Source organism: Cuculus canorus, chromosome 2 (genome assembly GCF_017976375.1).
Source record: "Cuculus canorus isolate bCucCan1 chromosome 2, bCucCan1.pri, whole genome shotgun sequence".
Taxonomy (NCBI): Eukaryota; Metazoa; Chordata; class Aves; order Cuculiformes; family Cuculidae; genus Cuculus; species Cuculus canorus.
In genome coordinates, this window is record NC_071402.1 from 99,541,317 (window position 1) to 99,559,268 (window position 17,952).

Below are 17,952 nucleotides of genomic sequence, written 5' to 3' on the forward strand. Positions count from 1 at the left end.
ATTGTTTTGATTTGGAATCCACTCTTGTCATGCTTCAGGGCATAATTCATGAGTTTTGAATACTGGGGTCTGACAGCACTATTTTGCTGTTGGGTGCTATACTGGAAAGTAAAGTTGATTGCCAGGATCAGCTCGTATTACTGTATTTTTTATAGCGGGGCAAATTTCTGTTGTCTCTAGCAAAGTGGTGCATGCTCTTCCTTATTCTTTCCTGACTGGTACCCTCAAAGCTTCCAGCAGTACCAGCCTTGGGTTTTGGCTGCCTTAGGTAGCATTTGCGTAGTTCTTCTGTCATGTGGAAATTTTGTGTAAAACGTAAAATATGTCTGTTTTGTTTCCCTTACAGATGCTCTTAGGAACGTAAACACGTAATTTTGGTTAAAATGTGGTTTATTTGTCCATTGCCCAGCCCTGCCCTCACATGTGTGTGTATGTGTGTGTCAAATGTGGCTTGCATCATACCGGGACAGATCCTGCAAACTCTGCAGCCCAAACTCCAGCCACTCCAGGCAAGGTTGGCCTCAATGAGGGCTACTGAAAATTCCTTTTGACTCTCTTGATTCTTTGGTGTAACAGTTAAACCAGGTTAAGTGCAACTACCCTCAGACTGGAAGTGAAAATGGCTAAAGTTTAGACCCCAGAGTGCTGGGAGTCACTGCAGCTCTGCTGATTCCTGCGCTAATTCCTAGCAGCCAGGGAATTCATCCCTAAGTGTTTGCAGAGCAAGAGATGCGGGGCTTTCCTGGGGTTGCATATGGGAGAGATGAAAAAAATCCAAACCAGGAGTTTTGGTGTGATAGGATGGGACTAATTTAATCTGGGCACCTAGTCAAAGACGCAGTTAAATTACTGTCACACAGTGCTGTCATCACACTACAGCATGGAACCTTTTCCATTAGCCCTCCGCAGTGCAGCCGCTGTGGGAGATTTTGTGTTATTTGGAGTTGTCAAGCTAAACAAGGCAGAGGGTAGAGCAGGTAGGAAAATGACTCCATGTTAATGACTGTCGTACACAACAATACTATCTATCGTTCCAAGCTGACGCTCATATGGGAGGATCATGTTTTATTAAAACCTGCTACTTATTGTCACTCACTTGCTCCACTGTTCTATTCACTATCTCCAAAAATAGCATGCCTGGTGGTGGTGTCTTATTATGATTAAACAGATAAAAATAAGTTTAAGGTTTAAATGCATGCAGGACACCTGAGGTAATACAAGATCTGACTTCTTTATGGAACATGTGAAGTTATATTTTCCATTGCTTCACAAGTCTTGTTTTGTTTGGTTTTTAATTCAGTAAGCTTTAATATGATCTATAGTTTTGCATGACAGGCTGTCACCTTCAGGAATGTGTAACACTATTTTCTGATTTTTTTCCTTGTCCACGGGACAATGCTTACCTGCTTTGAAAAAAAGAAATTCTGTAAGATAGCTCTGGGGTTTTTTTCAGTTATTTAAGTAATGATTCTATATTGTTTGCTCTATCTTTCATATGTCAGAAAGCAGTGCTGCTTATTTTAGTAGTCAGGAAGTAGATACCCTGATAAAAACTGTAAGATTTCACTCTTGTGTTGGAGTTTATACCAGGAGCTTCGTTTCTTTCCTTGCTGTATATATGTCTATATTTAACCAATTTTCTCTTTAAATAAAATCTGTACATAGAAATAAGGGAAAACATTTTTTTCTTCCTGCATTTCTGCTTCCCCTGCATTAATTTGTGACTTAGAATTCTTCTTCAGTGATGCCAATGTGTGGCATTCCATCTGAAATGAAGGGCATACAAGAGCATGGGAGCCTCGTAGATCAAGATGTGGCATTGCTGGTGGAAAAATTCAAGGGCAGTAATTAGAGACAGCAAAATTTATGTCATACGATGAGGCATTACTACAGGTAGTATTGTGTCAGCATCAAATTCATAGACTCCAGAATTATACTTCCCTGTTTATATGCTGCATAGTGACAGTGTGGTCAGAGCTGTACCTGTGAGAGGAAAGCACAGTTCCCACTCCATGATGCTCGTGAACAATGAGCTGTAGCCAACAGTGGAAATTCAGAGCACTTATGATTTATGTGCACCCTGTGTAATGAAGTTTGTGGAGGGATCCGTGCCCTGGGAGTCGCTGTAGTTGTACTGAAGAAGGAAGACTTGACCTGAGCTAGTGAATTCTGCTGGAAGACAAAAATGATGAGCCAAGGTGAGGCAGTTTTGTTTTCAGAATTGCTACTCTTTTCTGAAGCTTGCTCAAAGGTGGCACCTAGATGTGCAATTTGACCCATGTCAAACGTGGTACAAACGTGGTATCCAAACATGGCACTGCATTGGTTGTGAAGTTACACCCATCTGAAAGATGAAGCATTATTGTCTGGTCTCAGCAGAATCCAGGCATTATTTCACACAGGCTTTTCACACATGTAGCTTGAAAGATGCAGCTGGTATTACTTATACTTTCCATGACAGTCAGATAGAGTCAGTCAGAGCTTTTGTGCCTTTTCAGCAAGACAGCATTATGGCATCTGAACCTCCTGCTTCCGTTATGCTCCATGGTAGAGACAATGGTCCCCAGTGGTCACAGGTGAAGGTGAAGTAACAAGCAAACATTGCTAGTCAGCTGTGGAAAAGTTTGACTTGACCCCAGAGGCCTAGATGTCTTGGGAAGTGCCATGTGGCTCTTATTGATAAGGAAACAAAACCATCCTCAAGAAACTCATCTGACGCTGTCACTATTTATGCAGGAACAGGGACCCATACACATCTAGTGAGTCACAAGGTGTCAACTCTGCATAAAACCTCTCAGTGCCTGTTTGCTTTAACTCTGTCACACCCCTTAAAATTGAGAGTGGAGCAGAGAACCATGAAGCTCACTTGTGAAAGAGAAGTGTGCCGTCAGAAAGGAGTGTGACAGTAAATGCAACCCACAGCTCTGCTACTCAGTCTCCATGTAGAAACCTCTCTGTGCTGCTGGTGAAGTGGACTGAAGTCAGTGGAAAGATGGTCATTGACTTCTGCAGCCTTTGGTGTGTGATGTGTGAAGAGACAGCAGCTTAACGTGGCCAGAAACTGGAACCTTAATGTTCCCACTAACAACAAGAATAAAGGTGGGATATATTTCCAAAATGCCATCATTCCCTCCCAAAACTGTCGACTCAGCTCTTTGTAATTGTGGGTCTGACCCTGACTCTCGGCTCACCTTCCAGTTTTTCAGACTCTTGGAAAACATTCACCTTTGTGAGTGTGAAGTCTTCCCAGATCTTATGTTTGTAGCCCCAAAGAGCTCCCCACTGGTGGAAACCCCCTGCATATGCCTTCACCCCACTCCCTGCACTGCTGGCCTAGTAGTTTCTTTGATCTGAGTGACATCAATATCTGAGCTGGAAGGCACAGCTTTGTCTCATAAGAACGGGTATTTTGCTAAAACAGAAGTCCTCGATGTTACCCATATTAGTAGTCAGATACAAGGAAAGTAGAAGTCTGTAGAAATTTAAATTTTTGCCAGTTGATGGAATTCATATACAAACACCGAATGTTAAAAATATTCCATTTCCTATGAAGCTCGCATCTATATATGGAACCTCCATTTGTTCAGATATATCCGGTTGTCCTGTTTGTGCAGGAACCCAAACTGTTGCATCGGTAAGACACTGATTTTGCCAATTAGTAAAGCAAAAATTTCCATTGCAAGGGCATTTTAAAGTAAAATACAAGAAGAAAAAACTCCTCATTAAACTAAAATGTAGTGCAACAGCTCACCACATCCTGCTACCTCATCATCTGCTGTTTAGCAAAGGAAAGGTTCCTCTTTCAGGCTCTTTAACAGGTAGAGTGGTCACGTGTTTCTTGAATTTCTCAGCATTATTATTCATTTTTACTTTCTGTCAGTGGAAAAGCTGAACATGACAATGGAAAATATCAGTTGAGGGAGGGCATTGTGGGGAACTGTAGGTGTTAGCTATGAAGTGACTGTGACTCCCATCCCCAAAGCCAGCAGAAAAACAGTGGCAAAAAATCTGATGACAAAGGTGTTGTAAATCATTGTACTCTGCTGTTTGATCTGATAGGGATCAACCTGTTGCTTTAAGGGAAGTATTGTGCTATTCTAGGCATTGAAAATTAAACCACTTGCATGTTATTCCAAATCTGCTGCTAAACTGTATGTAGGGCCTCCAGCAAGGCAAGTAATTCTTTGGGTCTCCACTGTCCTGTCTATAAAATCTGTCTTTCTGAGTTCACAGGTTATTTTGTTTTAAAAATGACTGTAAAGCCTTTGCAACCTTTCTTTGAAAAAATGTTGCACTCATTCAAAACACAACTACTCCTGGAACGGTACTACAGACGTGAATGGATGCGTATCCAAGCAGCAATGAATTAAAGACCAGTATTTGCTTTAGGAATGAAACTCAAACCCAGGCAAAAATTCTGCTTGCACTGAATTACTGCTTTTCTGTGGAGCTCACATAATCCTCTTGGAGTAACAGGTTTGTAAGCCAAAACTTGAGCATTCAAGGCAGCAACCAGCTGACTCTCCGCAATTATATAATAAATATTTCACTGGAAAGGTGGGAACTGAGAGAAAAACACCAAGTATTTTCTCTGCATAAATAGTATATCTCACCTCCTGGGGAGTTCTGCACTGGTCCTACAGGAGTGAGTGGAGCCCTGAGGATACTGTGAGAAAGGAGTGTGATGGATGGCAAAGGAGATGGTGAACAGAGAACAGCGTGCTCCTTCACACGACATAGGAATGAAGTTATCAAGAAGCAAATTTAAAATAAAAGTACTTTCTCCATGAGCACAATCTTAAACTGTGGAACCCATTGCTGCAGGAAACCATAAAGGCCAAAGCAAGTTCAGAAGATTATTAGAAAATTCAATGGAAGAAGGGTCATCAAAGTTCACTAGAAACAAGGATGCAGATCTCCTCTCACTCACAAAGCCTTCCAGCAGAGTAAAGATGTACTGAGATAGCATCACTGATGGTCTGCCTGGTTGCCGTGCTCTTTCCCAAAGAATTGCCTACTGCTCTTGTAGTAAATGCAACACTGGTCCAGGCAGACATACAGGAGACTTTACTTTAGTAAAGTACAGGAGAGCTGTGCTTTAGTAACATAGTTTTTGATTTGCTTTGCGGAAAGAAAATCTTGTGTGAACCTGCAACAAGAATATTTGAAGTTTTCTTGCCAAACCAAAATAAAATCAATTTTGGGTCAAACAAAAATTTCCCAAACATTCCATTAGATCCAGAATAAAACATTTCCTACCATGCAACAAAAATGCTGTTAAGTTTAGGAGTCTTAAAGGAAGCAAATTTTCTAGAAAGTTGGAATTAAAAGCTGTAGATGCTAAAGACATTTGAAAGTATTTGGGAAATGTAATCTGTATTTCCATGTTAATTTCCCAAAACTACATCCGACTCCCACCTCCCAACAAGTTTTTCTTCAACATCCGTTTCTCAGATCTGGAGGGAGGGAGAAATGTCTTCGTGGTTTCCCATGAAGACACTAGACTATGCAGTAGGAGGTGGCAGGGAACATCTTCCTAGCTGAACCTAGCGAGCATCACCCAGTGCACCTCATGTGTGCTTGCCACCTGGATTTCCCCTGTTCCCACCCACTGGTGGGTTTTCCTTACAGCCTCAGGTGCCTCAGTGGGCAGCACGGGAAAACCCACTCTCAGCACGCTTCCCCTTTCAGCTCTCATATTTAGTGCTCTCTGATAGGGGTCTGCCTCCACAAGATTGGTTGCTTTGCTGAATCACGTATTGCTTCACACCGGGCCTTATGCTTGCACTCTTTTCCCTCTCTGTAGGTTTTTTCCACTATGTTATTGGGAATTTTTGCATTTACAGCACTGTGGTGTGTAAATGGGGACAAATGGCAGTGAAATAAAGATGTGTCCATGGGCCGCCGTGGATGAAAGAGATGTTTAATGTCTTTTTGGCTATTTTGGCCCCATTTGATTGTTATATTTGGTGGCAGTGGGGATGCTTTGGTTGAGGTTAAGCTCGTGATTCCATACTAATATTGCATAGTGGCTGTTTTTGAACAGCCCTCAGATGTTGTTAGATGAGGACCCCAGACTTGACTGCTGCTCACCAAGGTAGCGAAAGTCCACCTCTGTTAAGAAAGTAATACATAATAAGAATAAAGCCAAAGGTGTAATCTGTATCTTGTTGGAGTCAATAACAAAATTAAGAGTGATTTCAGCTGGGAAAAGATTGGTTTGTCTGCTGAGGTCTGGAGAGAGCATGACCATAGGACCACAGTGGTCTCGTGGGTGAGCCAAGGGCACTTTTCTCCCATCTGAAAGGAAAAATCCCATCGTCTCTAGGGTAAACTGTATGTCCTACAGCACTTGAGTGACAGAGGATTCAGCTGAGTGTGCCTGGTGTGGCTGGAAAGGGCAGCCTCTTGAGTGCCTAAGCTGATCTTGGAGATGGACCTTTGGCTCTTAGACCCTCATGTCATCAAGTTGCTTCCGACATACTTTTACTAAGTGCTTTAGTAGTGGAAAGCATGGGCTGACAGCCTGGAGGATGTGACTTTTGAAAGTTTTACTGAATGAATCAAGCAAAAGTACCTCAGCATGTGCTATAGCATTAGTCTGAAACTCAAGATATCTGAATGCTAATCCTGACTGAGATGGGAAGCTCCTCATTTTTTTTCTCCTCTCTGTTCAAATTTGTGAATTACTGGTGATACTTAGGTTCACATTTTATAGAAAACCTGTGAAGATTAGTTATTTAATGTTTCTAAGCACTGCTTATACATTGACTGAAGATTTCCTTGAGTAGTATCTTAATTTTATTTGATGTAACAGAAACTTTGAGGGAAAGTTAGCAAAAATGTGACACTGTCTGGCCCATAGGAGGAATTATTTTCATGGTTATGCTCAACAGCAAGATACCACTATGTGTTTTTGGTGCATATGCAATGTTGCTTTGAGATGTTTATCTGAGAAACTATCTTTACAGAAGCATCATGCGAAAATCACCCCACAGAAGTGCGCTGTTTGCATTCCAGGCAGAGACTTAGTCCCAAAAGCTGTCTGGAGTCTTGCAGCATGTAAATGGGGTAGCACATCTTGCTGCATTCAGATACATGCAGGGCAGTCTTTGTTTCAGGGGAGGACTTGCTGCTTGAATTTGTTTCTGCTGTTTGGTAATATTAAAGATGAACTCCTCAGCACTCTGAAGAGAAAGAACTGCTTTGTCTTCACGCCTCTTTTCCACACAGCTCTTAGATTGCTGCCATAAATAGGTAGTTACAAATACAACTGATATTTCTTTTCTGAAGTATGGTACGCATATCCATTGGTAGAAGTGGTTTTGGTGGCCAGGATCTGTGACACAAATCCTGACTGATTCATGTGTTGCAATTACTAAACGGGAATGGGTTTTCAGGGGAAAAAAAAAAAAAACAAACCAAAACCAAACAACACCAAAAGAAAACCCCATCTTCTTTCTTCAGGAAGTTGGTTTTAGACAGGCTTGGTCTTTTCCATTAAACACATGAAGTTATCTGGATGGCTGTGAACAGAACCCACAAGGAAAGGAAAATGCGGCTTTTCCGTAGTGCTTCCGTGACATGGGCATGTGTTTCGCACTCACAGTAATGTTGGGGAAATTCAGAAGTGGTGATAGCCTTACTGATGGCATTTTGTCTATCTTCATGCCAATCGGGTGGTGGCAGTTGCTGCAGGGAGGTGGAGTGGAAATAAAAGGGATGTTGTGTTGTCCACTGTAGATGGCCTTTGCCAGGTTCAGTCATTTCCTGTCTATCTGCCAAAAATCACAAGCTGATAAATGGACATAATTGGAGTGTGGGAAACTATTGCTTGATGGTCTGCAGGGGAGGGGGAAGAGAATGAAAGAAGACTGTGAATAAAGAAAACAACACTTTATCAGTGGAGATGAAGTCTGACTGGCTGATGCTGAGATAGCGGACTCTGTTTATTCTTTTCTCTGACTCTTAGGAAGGGGTTTAACTTGCTCATCCTTCCCATCTGTCTGTGCAGATAAGAGCGAAGATTATGCTTCCAGTGTGTGGGTCACCATGAAAAGAGGGTATATATTTACATATACTGGTCTCTTACACCAGCTCCAGGGAATTGGCAAGCATGCAGCAGTTTCTTCTCGTCTTCTTTTTCTTCTTTCCTTTCTTTTTCCCCCTAATATCATCCCATAGTGGAAAAAATCAGCATGTGAAGTCGTATTCTGTCTAGGCATTGCAGCTGCGTATACTCAGGTTCCGTGGCTAGCAGCTCTCTGCCATCAGCACCTATCAAGGCTAACATACTTTCCAAACAGCTCTTTTTATGGCATGGGTAGATTATTCTAAGATTTCCTGTGGTTCACTTTGCTTTACGTTTCCAAGACAGATCCTAGAGCAAATGAAATGTTGTATCTGAAACTGATTTGAAATGTTAAATATGTTTGATGCAATCAAGGATCCAGGATGCTGCTGGTCTTGTGATGTCTGGTTTTACACAGTATTTAGCATGTTTATAACCTTGTTTAATCCTGCTGGTTTGCACTGTGATCAGCCTATACTAGCTATCTTGTGATATTTTCCTTACTGTTCAGAGCTGTACTGAAGCCCTCAAGGAACGGATGCAGGTTTGGAAGGGCTGTGTACTGAAGAGACCAGCCTGCAGCAGAGAGATGCTAATCATTTCCTTTTTTGTTTTTTCTTTGCAGTAAACGAAATTATAAGAAATGACCTTTCCAGTACCAATGTCCATTCATAGCTTTCAATACGAGCCAAGTATGAAGTGCACACACACTTTTGACTTGTCTGGTGTGTCAACTCAAGTAGAGAGATACTGAATAAACTGAAAATGTTGCCTGGTACCACTCTGATCTTCCACCTTACTGAATGTCAGGAACTGAAGATTTACCTCTTGCTTACAAAGAAGTAGCTCCACAGCTTCAACTGATGAAATGGCTTCTTTAAAGAAAATCATCTCAAAAGAAAGAGGAGGGAGTACGCTCCGAGACGGCGCATTTCATGGGACAAAACTAGGAAACTCAGCAAAATCTGAGTGCTTCTTCCCAGTGCTGATCTTTTTGGCATGGCACCGCTGGAATACAGCCCTGGAAGTGCCTTATTTTACCAGGTTGTGGCATCAGGGCATTTTTAATAAGCTTTGAATTTGCTACCGTTAAAAGTGTTGGTAGGTGCAGAAGCTTGCATTCTGGAGAGTGACATTTGGGAAAAAGTGTAGGACTCCGCAGCAAAGTAGGGAGAGCAATCCCTACTCCAGAAAGAAGCGTTTATGAATTCCAGAATTTCTTCAGCTTTTCCTCTGCTGTAATGTACAGCCTGTTGCCTTATTGTCAGTGCATTTCAAAAGCCTCCTGATTTGTCATCATCTCAGCTTTCTTTTGCATATTGTCTTTATTATGTGCTAATGAATCATAGGGTTGTTAGTAGTAGCATGTTAAGATTTTGATTTTAATCTGACTTCAGTCGTAGCACAAGTGAGTTGAATAGCACAAAATAAAAAAGGTTGATGGACAAAAAATTGAAATCTATCTATTACAGGATAGATGAATGTGTATGCATGTACATACATACTAGTATATATGCATATATTTATATATGGCAAATAATATAGATGATTGCCTAGTGAAGGCACTGAATTTAGCAATAATTTCAATTTCTGAGAATGCATTTCAGATTCACAACAAATATTTCAGCTGCTTCTTTTGAAGGTTTGTTGCACCTAAAGCAGGTATGCATTTTCTTTCCTCATGCGGTTAAGCAAGCACTTTAGATAGGCAAGAAGGATGCATACAAGATACATGTTATTTACCAAATGACAAAATATGAGTTATAGTAACTGTAAATACCATTATGGAAGAGTGTAAAATATTTGTTCAGTTATAATGTTATTATTCCGCAGAAGCCTTATAACTCTCTGCTACATGTATGAAAAAGAATATTACCAAAAAACCACAAAGGTTTAATATGCAGCGCTGTATAATGTGTTTTCAGATTAGCTAATGTTTCTGGAGCTACAGGTAGGCAAGTAGTGTAGCCTTTAACATCGTATTTTTTACAATCAATAGCTTATTATATAACTAGCAGCAACTATTATTTTATATAACAAAAAAAAAAATAAAACCACCAAAACTAAAATAAAATAGCATGACTTAAATTAAAAATGTCTAACATTAATATTGTGCCTTAGGAATCTCTGCCCCCTGCTGGAAATACACCTGAACTACGCCTCCGTGCTGGGGTGGCTCCTCAACCCTAACGCAACGAAGTTTGAGCAGATTTCACAAAAAGGTGAAATCAGAAACATTTTAAAACGCTATTCTGTATGATTATAGCTTACTTTCTTTAGAAAAAAAAGAAAGCCATATTTGTCACATTTGCACATTACTGTGAAGACATGAGAATATAATATGGCTGTATGTACATAATTATGTTGTTATTCATTATCATAGTAGTCTGTTATTCCTCATCTGTTTAATCCCAGTTATTTACCCTGTATTTAGCATTGTAGACGTTGCATGAAACATTTCTTATAGACTACCATATGAAAAGTTAAAAAGCTTGACAGTTGTCAGCTTGACTTGTAGCTAGCAAATAGATCGAATAAAGCAAAATGTTTTGCTGGAAGCTAGTCTTAGAGTGGTTCATTTTATGTTATCTTGACAAATCTTCCTTTCTCATTTAAAATAAGCATTTTTACGTTATATACACATATATAAATCTGTACCTCCATCTCTTCTATTGGAAACTGTTTGCATCCTGCTGCATTCTGCTAATATAACCATCTTGGGGTGGAAGTAAATTTTCTTGTCAACAGATTCTTCTTCATTTTCCCCCCTGCATTAAAAGACATGGCTGCCAAGGACTGAAAATTATGTAAGTCCGAGATTTTATTCTCTCAGTATTTCATAAATGTCAACAAAGTGTGCGTGGAGGGATCACTGGTTATGCCAAAGCATTTGTTTATTCATATACATAAATACCTTAGGTGAGGCTTTTACAATACAGAACAGTACACACACACATCCCTCCACATGCTGACATTTCAGCAGTAATTTAGCGAGGTTTTCAACTGTATGGTTTGGATATGTTGCACCTCCTTCATCTTGTTTTTGTTTTCCTCTTCAAACTATTTTGGAAAAAAAACCCACAAAACAACCTGTTACTTTTAAGCCTGGATAATGGAAGATTATGCCTCTCTTGTATATGTATTCATAAAATAAAAAAGAAAGCGGAAATATCTCCCGTATGAAACTGCTATCTTGTTTTTGTACGTGTGTTATGGTTGTTGCTGTCAGTTTACAAAAATGGTTTTCATCAACCCATTTTGAAAACAAAGGAAAAACAAAAAGTCACAGCACTGAACTTTGAGCGTAATCCTTGTAGATGTGTTCAAAAAGAATTTTGCCATGGATGAGTCTGACTATTACAAACAGCCCTCTGGATGAATTTGAATTGGTGAAACAAAGTACCATATTAATCATACAACACAGTACTTGCATCTGTATATATTGATTGGACAACAGTTTCTTTTAGTGTTGCTGGAACTCTCTTTGAAATGCATGGGTTGCTAAGAGTGGTCTTTGGATCTGTGGTCTTCAGTGCAGTAGATACAAGAGACTGGAGGCTTTCATAGCTTTGTGAGAGGAGGGCTGCACACAGACTGGCAGGAGGGGATGGCTTGCCACGAGCTGCGTATGAGCGGTGGATCTGTATGATGTATCTGATCTGTATTATGGGTCCTACTTCCTGAATCCCTCCCTCTGCCCTGCCCCGAAGGAGAAGGGGCAACAGGAGGATGTTGAGTTAGTCAAAGCTGATCTGAACACAGGTCTGAGTTTCTGGTTACTCCATCAGATGGTGCCTTTATATGTACCAACATGCGATACCTGGTGGGGAAATCATCCAGAAACACTGGAAAAACCTGAGCTTCTTTGATTTTTCTAGACCAAAGGCAAGTTATGAAGTATATAAGCACAACGGTATGGGGTCCTCCTTTAGGTAAACATTTAAGCATGTTTCTAAAATTCGCTAAGAAGAAAGAGACACAAATACACACTTTAGCCTTTGTTGAAGAACTTTCTCTGTCTTGGGTTTGTCTCCTTCTGAGTAGAGGGTGACACACCCTGCTCACTGTCACACCTGGCACCCCTTAGGCTGCTATTAAATCTGACGCAATTTAAGAAGAGGCAGATACTCTAAGCCCATTAAAATCCAGATACCGTCCACCTTCCTGTCTGGAGAGTGAAAATAGTGATATTTACTCCTCGTGTGGACTGTGTGAACCATATTGTTGGTGAGGTTCCTGAAAACTCGGTCACAAATTCCCTATGTCCACCAGAGACCATAACATCCTTTTGTACCAAAGTAAGATGTCTGATCACAAACTGAATTCATCCAAGCAACATACATCAGTCATTGTGCTACCTGGCTTTCTTTGAGCTTCCTTTCCTTCTCATCCCCTCCTCAAGGCACAGCAGACCTGAGCAGGGCTGCATTAACCCCATCTTGACCAGACTTTTTTAGGCAAAAGTAACCTTTAGCAAGCTCCTGGATGACTCTTCATTCATAACCAAAGCAGAAGGTGAATCACACACATCCATCTGGTACTGTTTGACTAACTAGCCTTGGTGGAGTCATGCGTTTAAGACTTCCTTTCCAGCTGAAAATGGCAGGTTTGAAGGAGTTAAATTTCCTGGACAGAGCTGTACTGTCTTGAAGCTAAGCTAAGCCTTCCTTCACCATATGTGTAATTTTATTGCATTCATCCCTGTAAATCTATTGAATTTGTCTCAGTAAAAATAAAACAGAATCCCTCTCATCAAGTATATTACAGAGGAGCGTTAAGGTCAATGGCATAAGATCTTGATTTCTGTAGCTCTTTTCTAAACAAATTGTCTAATTTTATGTCATAGTCATCGATTGTACTGCTCATCAACCTAAAGTGAGTCCCATCTTCTCCACCTTTGCACATGCTCATCCAATACTGAGGTCAAGTGCTTGCCTGTTTTAATTTGTCTGTAATGTTTCCTCTTTATCACCAGTTAATGTTTTCTGCTTTGAGTCTCTTTCTGAAAAAAAAAAAAGGCTTTTGATTCTCTTCAGGTAGCCAAATAATTTGTTCAGAGCAGATCAGTTACAGATTCTCATACTGTTGGCTTTAATTACAAGCTGTGCTTGGTTCCAAAACCAGCTTTATTTTGGCCAAAGAGACTGTATTTTTGGACTGTGCAAACTCACAGAGCTTTAACAATTCAAATGTTTGCGTTTTCAGGATTTAAAGCAACTGGTAGTATACCTGGCACTTGCTGTCGCCCATGGGCACATTAGCTTTTGCCATTTAAAGTGAAAAGTTGCTGACTGTAGCACTTTCTTAGCTACTTTCAGGGACAGGCAGCCCACAAGCCACTCTGCAGATGTGGCAAATTAACTTTCAGTCGTTTAAGGAAATACTTTTTTTCTCAGCTTGGGGAAAGAGTTTCCAAAAATGCCGTCAGCATCAGTTTCCAGCACCACTTCTGAATTAGTTTCACACTTGCAGCTCCTGTACTAAGCCTGTTTCCAGCACTGGTGACAGAAGACTTCTGGATCAAAAAAAACCCAGAGCAAACGCTGACAGTGGGTGTTGGTGGCAGAGCTGTCCTAGTCCAGGGCTTACTGTCAGCCCCGTGGGCAGTTCACTGACTTGCCTTCCCTCATCCGTAGCTTCTCTGATGGGAGCAGCCGCTCAGCTGGGCAGTCACGCACTGGAAGGTGACTGTTTAAAGCATCTCCAACTATGCCTCCCCCTGCCCAGCTGGGGTTGCCCTGTATGTGCCACTGGGGCCACCACATGCCCATGATGTTGAAGGTGTTTGTAAGCAAGCCCACGGCACCTGAATTGATCATGAGTTTGCCTCCACTGGCATCACTTTCTTAGCTTCCCCACAGCAGTTTCTGCCAGCTCCATGACCATCTTTCACCCTCAGAATGATCAGGACAGGGATGCGGGGACTCACCAGCTGGAAAGTTGTTTGTGTGCCATCCTGGGAGGTCCCAGGAGAACAGACTCTGCATTTTCAGATGCATTTTTAGGCCCTGCACTGGTGACAAACCTGATTTTGAGGTGTGAAATCTCCAAGATCACCCACAGCAGGAGGCAGGGAGAGGAGATGAAATTCAATGAATTATTGCTCCTGTCAAGCTGGGGTACATTCCAGTGGCACCAGTTTCATGGCAATGAAGTAGAGCAGCAAACTCTGGGCCTCATCAGAAAATATTTCAGTGCTTGTCAGGAATTTTTTAACTGCAAGGTTTGAGGGTTTTTTCGTCTGGTTTGTTTTGGTTTTTAATAGGAAAAATGACATTTCCTCCAATACAAAATCTTTTGCTCTACATACTTTTTTATTTTTTTAATTTTCTACTTACAAAATACAAACCACATATTATTTGGGATCAGATTGATCCAAGCTGCACCTTCATTCCTCCTCATCCCCCTCCAAATCTCTGGGCTGGGCTGCTTTCCCAGACGATGACTCCCCCTCCACCGAAGCAGAGCCGCACAGGCGTCATGCATACTAACTCTGCCTAACTTCTTGAATGGTTTCTTTGCAGGAAACTCCTCATGGATCTTTCCTGACTCCCTGGCCTCCTTCAAGGGCTCCTGCCTGGGCGAAGCTGATCCAGCCCACTGCTCTCATCCTCCTGGCAATCTCTTCGCCTGATTTTTTTTTTATTATAAGCTTGTATATTTTATCCTATAGAAAAGATTGACCCTAGCTGGATGATGACACTAAGTTGAATACGCACCTATTGGCATATTGAATGTTTTCCACAGGCAGCCACTCCTCTGCTTTTTTATCCCATTTGCATAGCTGGGCCACTGGGATGGATTCCACCCAATGATGAGCTCTTTGCAAGGTACCCCACAGCTAGAGACTCAGATGCCAGCTGCACACATAGAGGGAACAAGCGTTCATCACTGCTGATACAGGACTTGTTAGCTCAGGGGACCTCATGAAGGACCTCACCAGCTGAGCACTCCCTATTCCCGCTGCTGGGTGGACTGTTCTGAGGAAGAGGCACTGAGCCTCTTGCTCTAACCCACTGCTACTGTCCTGCCCTTGACAAGGCAGAGGGAGGAGAAGCACCGCATCACACTAACCCGGTTGCTGGCAGGGAAGATCCCGAGCAGCACAGCCCATGAGGCCCTGACTATGCTGCCCCAGCTAGGAGAAAATGTGGGACGAGAACAGCCACAGTTCAGTGCACCCATGGAAACAATCTGTGTGCCAGTGTGCCCCTGGGACAAGCCCCAGGGAGACTGCCTGTCACCATCCTTCTGACAGGTGCTGGTCAGTGTGATTAAAGTGCATTTATGGTGCTTTCACCATCCAGAAGTCTGGGGAGAACAGGAGTGAAGGGGCTCCAGGGCCAAGGCTGCACAGCAGGAGCGATGAGTGGGAGGAAGTGAACTCTGCCTGACTCCCAGGATGAATCTGCGTGGGTGGGTACTTCTTTCTTTAACTTTCCAACTAGATAATGTCATCTGGGCAAAGGAGGTATCAGGGGGACCATTTCCCTATCCTTCCTTGCCTTCAGGAGCAAAACTTTCAGCAGGGAAGTGCCCCTCGGAGTAGGATGCACCAGGTGATTTGGGGGTGCCCTGGTGCAGCTTCTTATGTGACTCCCACTGACCTCAGCCACACAAATGAGAACCTGAGCATCAACATGAAAACGCTGTGTGACAAAGGAGTTTCTGGCTTGGTTTTTCCTGCAGTATGCATTGCTATAGATGCTTTAGAAAGTCAATTTAAAGAGTGATGATCAAGATCAGGAAACTCTTGCTCTCAATTTAGAAAGTCAGTAGTTTCAGAGTTTAATCCATAGAGCACGAGCACACACGTGTATGCAGGAGGGACAGTACCTGGGTACTGCTCTCCTCACAGTGCTACTTGCCCACTGAAACACAGCAGTGAAGCACCTGGCCCATACCAAAGGCCATCTTCATTGCAGATGACCACTTGAGCATCCAGGTGATCATCCAATTACAACGATCATCTTGCTTTGGTGTAAGACAGCAGGCACTGGCAATGCCAATGGTAATGTTCACAGGCACAGGATGCCACTTGATGTCATGCCAACTTGCAGGCAGGGCTGCTACTTTCAGCAGACAACGCTTTGGCATTGCTGCTACTTTCAGCAGACAACGCTTTGGCATTGCTGCCAGCAACCAAGAGGGACAGGAACTGCTGCGTTAACATGATATGTCAGTGGAACAGGTTGCCATGCAGTAAAGAGCACAATAAAAGCTTAGATCTGGTAAAAAAATGTTGGTCTACCCAATCCCTTCTAGAATATATGGGTGTACAAAATGATAAGTAGAGAAGTAAAACTTATTACTAAAAATATAATGGAAAACAATTGCTACATTTGCGGTTTACATGTATGTGGCTTTATAGGCCTAGAGAGTTAAAACAAAGAGTAATAATGTTAAGTAATTTCTTGTATAACATGATTTGTCCTTAAAACATTTTTGTGGTTGAACTATGCACATTCTGGTGACTCAAGTACACTATCTGAGCTCTGAAGCAACGGCCAAGTGCAGTGACAGCACATCACTTATCACTGCTACCTACTGGTCCAGTGGTTGACCTAAAAGCCCAGCATTTCCTTTCTCTGCAGTCCAGGTTGTGAAGTGTAGGATAACGAACACACCATATGCTGTCTGCTGACGCACTTCAGTCCTGATGCAGATTATAGCACAATCTTGCAAACTATCTTTCCCTCCCCCAGCTCTGCTGGATGATGGAAAACACAGAAAAGTCTTTTCTTTCTAGGCATATCTACATCAGCTTAATGTGTCTGAACCACTCTAGTCAAAAGGAAAGACACTGAGGCAGCCTGGCTATGGGGTTTGTGGTTTTACACACTAATGCTTTATCTGAATACTTGCAACTGCCTTGGTTGGGCATCCCCAGCTTGAGGGCACTTCTCAGAACAGCAGAAAGGTACCCATGTTTGCTTCCCAGTGCAGGGGACATCTCCAGCTGCTGGCTCCTGCAGACACACTGCTGAGTGCTGCTGAACTGCTGGAGAACCAGTGTGGTCTCAGCAACAGGCATGGTATTTCGTCAAAATACTTTGAGAATTTTTTATCCAAGAAATCAAGATTTTAGTCTTTTTGGGCCTTTCTTTAACATCCTTGCAAGGACGGAGAGCACATAAAGCCTCTCGTTTACTAAACCCAGGGAGCCTGATCTCCCCTGTGTAAGGCTTCTAATACCTTTGTTTCTAGGATTTTTTTTCTTCACAGCTATGCTTTATAACCATGACCAGGGATGAGTTTAAGTCTCTGTGGTCACACATGTAGTTAATCCAAACCAATACACGGTTGGAAGACCAGTCAGTGCCTGGGGTTTCACTCTCCTCCATCTTCTCCCACCATGGCTGCCTGTAGCTTGGCACACAGACATATTTTGGCAAGGTACAACATCAACAGATTCCCTAGATCACTGGCTGTGCAGTCAGCACACCATGTGTTTTGCATGCATGCCCATGAGCTGCTGAAAGTCCAGCTATACTGGGGCAACCACAAGGAGCAGAAGAAGGTTTGTACTTCAGGGAGTTCTAGGTGCTATGGACCTTGAAAACACACCTGCAGGGATGGCAGTCACAGCATGGTGCTGACCCTTCAAGGGCCTTTTGATCTCCTGGTTTCTTTGTAGCTTACTGAGCATGGTAGCATTATAGGACCAATCCTGTATATAGAAATCTTGCCTACTGGATGCCATTCCTCAGCATTGACCTTCCATATCAGCAGCATTTTTCAGCTCTGAGAACTGACTTGACAACACTCAATGGATTTCAGTTAGTGCTCTTTAATAAATGAAACCACGCATCCCAGCATTGACATGTTCTTCCCGGTAATACAAATTGCCTCTGGAGACAGTATCGGTACTGTTTTTGGCT

The 17,952-nt window shown here is 42.2% G+C and overlaps 1 protein-coding gene across 5 annotated transcripts in view; it reads left to right on the forward strand.

The window, feature by feature from the left end:
* NFATC1 (nuclear factor of activated T cells 1) overlaps positions 1–11,238 on the forward strand; it is a 115,414-nt gene extending 104,176 nt beyond the window's left edge. For all 5 annotated transcript variants that reach the window (XM_054059042.1, XM_054059044.1, XM_054059047.1 and 2 more), the window contains one exon: positions 8,697–11,238. In XM_054059042.1, the coding sequence (XP_053915017.1) occupies positions 8,697–8,746 (50 nt within the window). In that variant the 3' untranslated portion in view covers positions 8,747–11,238. The remainder of the gene's footprint in view (positions 1–8,696) is intronic.
* The last annotated feature ends 6,714 nt before the right edge of the window (positions 11,239–17,952 follow it).